This window comes from Miscanthus floridulus, chromosome 11 (genome assembly GCF_019320115.1).
Source record: "Miscanthus floridulus cultivar M001 chromosome 11, ASM1932011v1, whole genome shotgun sequence".
Classification (NCBI taxonomy): domain Eukaryota; kingdom Viridiplantae; phylum Streptophyta; class Magnoliopsida; order Poales; family Poaceae; genus Miscanthus; species Miscanthus floridulus.
Window position 1 is genome coordinate 61,322,853 of NC_089590.1, and position 9,781 is coordinate 61,332,633.

The 9,781-nt window shown below is 49.3% G+C and overlaps 1 protein-coding gene across 2 annotated transcripts; it reads right to left on the reverse strand.

Moving 5' to 3' along the window:
- Positions 1 to 5,800: 5,800 nt before the first annotated feature.
- Positions 5,801 to 8,946, reverse strand: LOC136494447 (DNA mismatch repair protein MSH1, mitochondrial-like). 2 transcript variants are annotated; one of them, XM_066490613.1, is made up of 4 exons: positions 8,659 to 8,946; positions 7,817 to 8,116; positions 6,427 to 7,134; positions 5,801 to 6,323 (listed from the first exon to the last, which is right to left on the reverse strand). In XM_066490613.1, the coding sequence occupies exons 2-4, from the start codon at positions 7,913 to 7,915 to the stop codon at positions 6,144 to 6,146; spliced, it is 987 nt and encodes a 328-aa protein (XP_066346710.1). In that variant the 5' UTR covers positions 7,916 to 8,116; positions 8,659 to 8,946; the 3' UTR covers positions 5,801 to 6,143. The 2 variants fall into 2 exon arrangements, with proteins under 2 accessions (XP_066346710.1, XP_066346711.1); XM_066490614.1 differs by lacking the exon at positions 7,817 to 8,116.
- Positions 8,947 to 9,781: the final 835 nt, after the last annotated feature.

A 9,781-nucleotide genomic window follows, 5' to 3' on the forward strand; every position in this document is an offset into this window, starting at 1 on the left:
GCGGGGACGGTGGAGCGAGCGGGGTGGCCAGGCGCGCAGCGGGCGCGCGGCGGCGATGGTGGAGGCGCGGGGCGACCGGGGCCTGTCGGGCTCGGGGCGGCCGGGCGCGCAGCGCGGGCGCACGACGGCGGGGCTAGCGGCGGCGGTGGAGGCGCGGGGCGGCCGGGAATCGCGCGCGAAGGTGGGGCGCGCGGGGCGGCCGGGCTCGGGCCAGTCGGCGCGCGCAGCAGCAGGCGCGCGCGGCAAGGTGCGCGGCGGCGGTGGTGGACGCGCGGGGGCCGGCCGCGAGCGGGCGCGTGGGGAGGGAGATGGTCGAGCGTTTTTTTCACAATTTCCGATCGGGAATTTGGGCTGCGGCCCGATTTAGGGTTCGGTCCTTTGCCGAGGGCCCAGATCCACGGCCCTCGGCAAAGATTTTTTTTAATTCTTTGCCGAGGACCCAGATCCACGGCCCTCGGCAAAGATTTTTTATTTTTTTTAAAAAAATCTTTGCCGAGGGCCACGGACCAAGCCCTCGGCAATTTTTTTTGGTTTTTTAGCCCAGTTTTTTTGTGGTGCTACAATACATTGTTTTGAACTCAATTTTAAAATTTAGGCCAATTTTGATTTTGTTTTGTATATTTCCTTAATTTATTTTGATTCTTTGATTTTTTTCGAATATGTCAAATTTGAACTGCAGGTGCATGGAATATTGCAATGTAGTGTTTCGAAAAATATTATTCATGTTAATTGGTGCATGTTGAGTCCCTATCCACGACCTCGCATCAAATTTTCACGAATCTTGTTCGCGTAACATGACGACCGACTTGCCGAAAAAGTGTTTTAAAATTATATAAAATCCATACGAAGTCCAAAAATCATGAAACTTGGCGAGATGTCATGTTATCGCATGTGTAGGCTGTGGTAAAAAATTGAGAAGGCTTCGAGCGAGTTGCGACGTCGGATGCCTGAAACCAGAAAAGTGTTTTAAAATTATATAAAATCCATACGAAGTCCGAAAATCACGAAACTTGGCGAGATGTCATGTTATCGCATGTGTAGGCTGTGGTAAAAAATTGAGAAGGCTTCGAGCGAGTTGCGACGTCGGATGCCTAAAACCCAGCATCCGACGTCGCAACTCGCTCGAAGCCTTCTCAATTTTTTACCACAGCCTACACATGCGATAACATGACATCTCGCCAAGTTTCGTGATTTTCGGACTTCGTATGGATTTTATATAATTTTAAAACACTTTTTCGGCAAGTCGGTCGTCATGTTACGCGAACAAGATGCGTGAAAATTTGATGCGAGGTCGTGGATAGGGACTCAACATGCACCAATTAACATGAATAACATTTTTCGAAACACTACATTGCAATATTCCATGCACCTGCAGTTCAAATTTGACATATTCAAAAAAAATCAAAGAATCAAAATAAATTAAGGAAATATACAAAACAAAATCAAAATTGGCCTAAATTTTAAAATTGAGTTCAAAACAATGTATTGTAGCACCACAAAAAAACTGGGCTAAAAAAACCAAAAAAAAATTGCCAAGGGCTCTTTGCCGAGGGCCTGGCCTGTGGCCCTCGGCAAAGAATTTAAAAAAAAATAAATAAAAAATCTTTGCCGAGGGCCTATCCTGGCCCTCGGCAAAGGGCTTCTTTGCCGAGGGCCTAGCCTCGGGCCCCGGCAAAGGCGATTTATAAAAAAAAAATTGGCCGAAAAACTGGTTTTAAAAAAATCTTTGCCGAGGGCCTGGTCTAGGGCCCTCGGCAAAGACTTAAAAAAAATTGCCGAATAACCTGGTTGCACAGAAAAAAAAACCTTTGCCGAGGGCCTAACGGGTGGCCCTCGGTAAAGTTTGACGGGAAATGGCCGCCGTGACCCAACGGGCCTAATTTGCCGAGGGCCGCGGCCCTCGGCAAAGATTTGATTTGCCGTGGGCCTGTCTTTGCCGAAGGCCATACCCTCGGCAAAGGCCTCTTTGCCGAGGGCCGTTCTTTGCCGAGGACTCCTGTGGCTGGCCCTCGGCAAAGAGTGTCTTTGCCGAGTGCCCGAGATTTGGCCCTCGGCAAATCCTCAGGCCCTCAGCAAAGCACGCGTTTCCAGTAGTGAGGTCTTCTTTGTTTAAGCACGAGAATCTAGAGGGTACCATATCCTAGTTATGTGGTGATATATAGATGCTGTTTTAAATTAGATGAAGAAATTATTTGGTTATATAAAGCTAGGATAAAAAGACAAAAAGAGAATTGGACTCATCACCTACCCATTTATTTAGTTCTCATCGTCCATTTAAGATCCCATTTAATGGAACTCAGGCTAACTTTAGCTCTAACTTCTTCGTGTAAAATAAATACTACTTTTGTTCTAAAAAGAATGTAATTATGGGTTGCGTGCTAGCTAAAGTGGTTCGCGTTGACCAAGTTTCTAGTGAATAATATTCACATTTATAGCTCTAAATCAATTTATTGTGAAAATACATTTCGTACTTTATCTAATGATATTTATTTGATAGCATAAATACTTATACGAAAATTGCATGCTTTATGTGACAAAGAGAGTAGTTGTTTCTCTTCTTTTTCAAAATGAAGAGCTGGTGAAGGGTTTTACCGCTTCTGGCTTCTCCGCATACTGTAGCAAGAAGCAAAGATGTGGAGCCATATGCCAAATGGATCGTAAGCATGATCTCTAGCTCTATTTATCTCTAATATACACGCCCTAAGGTTACACATCAAAATAACGTGCAGGTTTCAAAGCAATATAAACTAGGAAAGGAAACGGAGTAAGCCAAACATGTAAATTTTCAGACGCGCGTACGGATTGCCGAAATGTGCGATAAGGAAAGCGGTTCGCCACCGTGCACACGCGTTTGTTTGTTGGAGCAAAATCCGGACGTGATGGTTCTGGTTATGCGGACGAGAAGCAGCAGGGTTTGGGGGGAGTGGGGGGGGGGGGGGGTGCGCAAATAGAATGACCCATCCAATCAAGCGACGCGATCGATGGCGTTAGGTGGAGCGACTCTGGTTTTTGTTGTGTTGCGTTCGATCTCGTGGCCCTCCGATGCAAGGCTACAAATCCTCCAATCCTCTTCTTGCGGTTGCGGCTAGCAGGCAGGCAGCAGGCCGAAGAGCGCGCGATCGTGATTTGTCGTAGACAGAACAGAACCCAGGCCGGCCATGGAATGGACGGAAGCTTGCCCGGGCCTTGGGTGACTCTCTGCCTCCTGCCCTCCTGGTCGGTCTCGTGATGATCTCCAGCCTGGTGAGCCCCGCAACTAATGCAAAAAAAAAAAGGTAGCGAGTGATATCGATCGCCAATCGACCGAGACGACGACGGCCTCATCAGCCACACCAGATATGCCGTGTCACTCGATCATGTCATTGCCCGCGCCGCGAGCGGCTGGTCGATCGGGTCAGCGGACAGTAGGCTCCGCTCCGGAGACACGCGGGGGAGTAACCGGTCTGTAACTAACGGCAGCTGCGGCCGCGCGCGAGCTGATCTGAATCTGATGGAAGAGACTGGACTGGAGGGACCTGCCTACCTGCGGCCCTGCGCCCGGGGGTATGGGATGAGGGATGGAACCTACAGCGAGGCACGCTTTGGCGCGTTGCATCGCGTCGCGGTACATGGAAGATGGAACAGGCATGAGGCATCGGCCCGGGGCGTGCGGTGTCCCTACTGAACCTGAAGAGAGGACCCGCCCGAGCGCCCGCCCCCCGCAAGGTTCCCATGATCCCATTCGCATCCCGCGGGGGCCTGCCTGCTGGCTCCGCTGCACGCCTGCACCTGCACTACGTACCAGCAGGGACGCCGAGCCGAGCCGGCGAGACGACAAGACGACGCGCTGCACCGCTGCGCTGCAGCGGGCAGCGGTGCAGTGTAAGATTCCCCTGGCGGTTGCATGCCCTCTCCAGTCCACCTCGAACTGGGCGGGGCCGGATGGCTGGCGGGCGGCGGCTAACGGCTGCAGGCAGCAGGAGGGAGGCGCTTTCCCGCGCGCGTGTGAGGAGTTGGTGTCCCTCCGTTCCGATCTCCTCCTGCTGCGGTGTACTACGATCGAGCGGAGTCTGATGCGTTTTGCATCGTGCCATATATACTGCCATCGTCACCTCTTCTGTTGACACGAATGGCCGGAGAACGCATACAGTACGTATTCAGTTCAGATTTGAGAACCGGCGGGAAGCTAGGGCCGGAACGCCCTACGGTACTCGCTAATAAACCCGGGACACGCTGGCTTTGAAACGGATCTAACGGCTCTACGCCGATGATCCCCAGTTTGAACAGTTAATTTTTTATCCCTCCTCTTTCCATTCTGCTCTACGTACTCCTACCAGGAGACCGATATTCCTGCCGTAGTAGCCTATGGTCGCGTGCTACCCAGTTTCCGAGGCAAAACATCGAACATTGTCAAAGCGATTGGACTTTTCCTCGTTCACCCTGATCGCGTATCAGTGTTTTTCTCTCACAACAAAACAGCATCAGCCGACTTATAAGGCACAGAAACGAAAAGGTGGGTTGTCCTGTCCGGCCTACTGAAAAAAAAAATGAATTGCAACAGGTCTACGCACGATGCACCGGAGATGCGTCAGCATGCCATCGTACACGTACAGTATACCCTTCCCTTGACATCTGCCAACAAGCAACGGTAGCCGGTAGGGTCCAGACGTCCAGTCCAGACCTTGAGACCCCGCCTCCCGGGACGCGCTGCCCCTGTGCTGAATCGCTGATCCAGCTGGTGGAACATGATGCTCCCGCTTCCGGTTCCGGCGCTCCAAAGTCCAAATACAGCCGAGCAGTGACCAGCAGAGCTAGCAGCGTACTAGCACGGTAGCGGTCCGGCCGTGCCCCGGAGGTTGCGAGAGTTGGTTGAAGCGTTGCACTCGCCGCGTGACCCAGCCAAGCCAGCCGGGCATGCACGACGAGCCCAGCCCATCATGTAACACGACACGAGTAACTGGGGCAACGATGCGCGGCGCACGGTTCCATACAAAGATTAGTGCGTACGGCTCCGGCCCGTCGCCGTCGTGACAAACTGCCACTCGCCGGGGCGCGCGCCGGGCGGCATCGCGCTCATTCCCATGCCCCGCGCCCGTGCATGTTATGACGACGTGAATCTGTCGCCCGCATCGGATGCGGACCTGCCGAGGCCGACGTTGTCGGGGACTCGGCGCGCACAAAGCCGAGAGATACTTACGTACAGTACGTACTCAACTGGATACCAGTAGCTCGTCCAGAAAAAATAAATGGAAACGGCAATTGGGTTACAAGCAACCAAACAAAAATACAAACGGACATTGCTGCGATGGGCACTTCAAACGGCAGCTGATAGCAGCATCGGCGTCGCCCTTCACCTTTCACATTATGTTGGCCTGTTGAGCGATATGTGGGGCGGCAGTAGCCACTAGGGGAAGAGTTGGGATAACCCGCTCATGTCACAGGGATCTATGATAGTTCTGTCTCCATGGAATCTAATGATGCAAGTTGAGAATCATGAGCACAGGACATTCAAGCTAAAAGACGCAGCTTTCTTGTAAAATATTTGGAGTATCACTGAAAACACGAAGGCCTTGTTTGGATGCGCATGTATTCATCGCAATCCACATGTGTTAAGTGGATTGGAATAGAACTGAACTAAATTCCATTACATTCCATTCTTCCACTCCAACACATGTGGATCGGTAGATACACATGGATCTAAACTAGGCCATAGGGTGCACCTGCCCCCATTTTCATAGAGCACCCAAAGCATGCCATGGAATCTAATCCAGGGCCAATGTTTTGTTTTGACCTAGAAAGGGGCGCCCAGCTACTACGTGAAGTGATCAGGAGGCTATCACGTCACTGGGAGCAAAAAAGCACTGATTGAACAAACGAATCAACTGCTCAAGGTCTGTTGCACAGCGAATGTCATTGCATTGCTAATCATTTGCACTGTAGTACATCCTTAGACAAGAGAAAGATGCCCCTACTATGCACAAGGCTAGCACCGCTATCAATTCAACAAAATTGGGGCGGCATGGTGTCAGTTAGCTCCTGCCTCCTATTGAGTCGCCAAAAGCAAAAGAGACTCACTAGCGTCGACTAGCTAAATTAGATCTTCAGCTGATTAGTTTAGTTGGGTGGCGATTGCCTCTCCAGAGATCCGAGATATACCGAAGTTCCTATGCTTTCCGGCTGCCTTGTTGATGAGCTTGAAGCCCCTCGAAGGAAGCTGATTTATGAGAAGGGTTTCCAGCTGGCAGGCACCGCTCTTGCCAGGAACCAAGATGTATGGGCATGAAGGCGCCCTGCATGCCTTCCTTCGATCTGTGGGCATGAAGGCGCCCCAGAAGATCATCCGTCTGCAGGCAGAAAAGGATCTCTGTCAATGTCAACATTTTATGGGCCCCACAGAGTAACATCTGAGATACTGAATAACGCAGAAAAATATGATCGACAATTTACCTGTCCAACATAAAGCTTGTTGTCGCTTCTGATAATCACATAGATGCTAGACCTGCCAACAGTGGAAGGTGGTGGTTGCTCTCTAGCACCTACAGCAACGCAGAACACCTCAACCAGTTCTGGGATGCTACTTTTATTGTAAAGATCCAACAGTTTTTTCTTGCATATCATAGTAACAGCACTCTCAACTTCCCTCTGCAGTGGCTCAAAGGTACCAGGCAGAATTTCTAGTCTGTTTTTCAGAGATCCAGGCTTCTCAACCAAGCCATTTACAGTGGGGCTGCCATTAGGAGACTCGTTGTGGACCATTGATGCTGTCTGCTTGTTATTCGTACTCATAGTCAAATATAGCTCCTCAGCCCTTCTGATTATCAAGTCAGGCATGCCGTCCCTCCTGGCTGTTTGAAAAGCAAGGCTTTCTCTACAGATGCCATCCATCAGTCTCCATGTTGGATGAATGCACCCATCGACCACTTCAGTTCCCATAGCTTTGAAATCAGTGTTGCTGAGTGAGAGAGGCAGGTCAAAAATCCCATGCAGGTGAGTTGATATGATGCCTAGGCAGCCAACGTTATCAAGTCTTTCAATGATGCTACCAGCTATACAGGTTCCTTTTGCAGTTTCTGTGCGCCTACATATTTCATCAATCAGAACAAGACTCCTAGCAGTAGCTCGGCTGACTAAAGCACGTATCTCCGACATTTCAACCTGCAACAGGAAATCAAAACAAAATATTTACTCCACGGTTTATGTTAGAACAGTAGAAGCCACAAATAAAAACAATGATCAAGAATCAAGAAATAAATAATCAATCGTATGTAAAGTGGGAGCCAAATGGTTAATACGGCATAATTAGTTATTTCATCCAAGTCACAAAATATAAGAACAGAGATAAGCGCAGTTCAAGTTAAAAAAAAGCATGAAATAGTTAACGAATGTGTTGGAGAATGAGTGTACCCAATTGGTGGAAAAGGCAATAAGGTTGGACAACTATAAAGCACCAAAAATAACCAACCTAATTAGTTTACAACAGCAACACCACAAATTAACAAAAATTCCTGGTCTTGGATCATTGGAGGTCTTAGGCTTTTCCTGGTCATTTTTTGTTTGTGAAGGGGCACATTTGTTCACCTAAAACCCTGGTGTGTGTTTCAGAGGGGTTGGTTTTTTGCCTTCCCTTTGTATATTATTTCTCTTAATGAAATAACATGCAGCTCTCCTGCGTTGTTGAGATAAACATTAACAAAATTTCAGCAGTTCAAAACTTCAAATTCCATTCATGGAAATAACTAAGATGTTGCAATGTGAACAGCATCGACATCCATTTGAAAATATAACATATCAATGGCACAAATTGGACAGAAGAAATGTAAAACTACAAAATCAGCACCTGAAATGAACTTTTCCCGTCGGCTGGGCTATCATAGGCTTTCATATGCAGCATAATGGAATCAAAATGTGGGATTACAGCTGAAGTTGAAGGTACCATCAGGCCACATATTCCAAGTAGTGCAGCTGCTCAGACTGATCGCAACATACTAGATTTACCACCACCATTTGGGCCAGTAAGAACAAATAAAGAGTGCATGTGGACATCATTCAATATCGCATTTCCTTGATTAACATCAAGCCAGTAAGGAAAGAGTCCTACTAAATCCATTGCACTTGAACTTTCCTTTACAACACAGTCCTATACACAAGTAAAATCAAGGTTTGTAAGCAGAAAATATTGTAAGAAAGGGACATGTCATCTGGAAAATGTATTTAGTATAAATGGCACAGCTCAAGCCTGGCATCTTCTAAGCATGGCTGGTCGAACAAAACTATGTCAATTCTTATTAACCAAAAATAAGTACAATAATTTGTAGTTGACAATTTATTGCCAGGTCAACAAAAATTTGCAGCTCCTATAGCACACTGAAGGAAAATTTGCTAGCCACTAGACTGACTCGTGGTCGATAATAAAACCCAAAGTTCAAAAAGGCGCTAGGCGCTCCCTACGCGGTGACCCATAGCCCAGAGGCTAGGCGGGCCTAGGCGTTTTTAGGCGTATGCATAAATACTTAAAAGAAAAGGAAAAAATAGCAGATCAATGGTGGAGAAAGAAGAGAAGGCCCAATAACGTTAGAAACTACTAAGAACAGTAGATCACGTGAAAACCCTGCAAAGGAAGAAGGAAAAACCACGGCACCAGCCCCAGAGATAGGGTCATAGGGAGACAACGAAGCTCACAGCATGGGAAGAGGGGAGCAACGCGGGCGGTGGCGCCGGAGGATGGAGTCGGCGAGCGGGAGCCACCGCGGCGTGGCGGCCACGAGCGAGCTCACGAGCACCCGGTGCATGGCGCCGGCGCGGAAGAACAACGGGGGGCTAGTGCTTGGAGGCGCGGGTCTCCGCGCCGGCGTCGTGTCCACGCTGGAACTGAACTGGAATGGGAGGCGGCGTGGGTCGTGGGAAGTGGAGGGCGAGAGAAGCGGAGCGGAGGGGGAGAGGTGGGGTTTTTCAGGCGTGTCGGGGCGCGGGCGGCAGTGAAGGAGGCGGAGTGCGGACTGGGGGAACCGCGGAGGCCGCCAAGGCCGGGGAGGGGGAGGTTCCTGTCGCACGTTTCTCGGGGTAGTGCGCACGCCTTTCGACTCTCGTCTTGCGGTTGACTGGTTGGGCCCGCTGGGGTCACGGGCTCACGGTTCCCGGGCGCTGGCAGGCCCAGGAGGCAGGAGCGTCCTGTCTTTCGTCCTGTTCGGGCTGGTGCTGGGGCTGGACCGCCAGCCCAGCCAGCCAATTCCAGCGTCTCCAGCCTCCCACCAGTGGCCAGCAGCTGGTTCGTAGAAGTTCAAAAATTGACGTCAATAAAGTATAGCTCATGCTGATTTTAAACTTTTAAATTCAAATTACCATGCATTTCTAGATGATGCTGAGAATTTTACAGTTTCAAACTATCATGAAATAGTGAAGCCTGAACTTTGGCAACCTCTTTCTCAACACTTCAGATAAGTTAATTTACAACATGAAGAGAAATATGGATAACCTAGTAGAATACAAGCAGTAGTAAGACCTTGGAGATCATATGCAATCTGTCACTCACATAGGATTCTTGTAGCTATGGCCACTGCTCTGTCATACTGATGAATGATGAGTAATAAAAAGAATCACACTTTCTCCTGTTGTTCTACCTCGGCCACCTGAACTGGCTTCGCCGCCGCCTCAGCAGCAGCTTCCTCTTTCTTGCCCCACAGCACAAGGTAGAGTCCGAGAATAACCAGCACTGATCCTAGCACGCTGCAAGATGAAGAACACAAAGCAACAATTAGGTAGGGAGAATGTTCAGTGAGGAACAGCACCATGTTCAGTCTTTAGT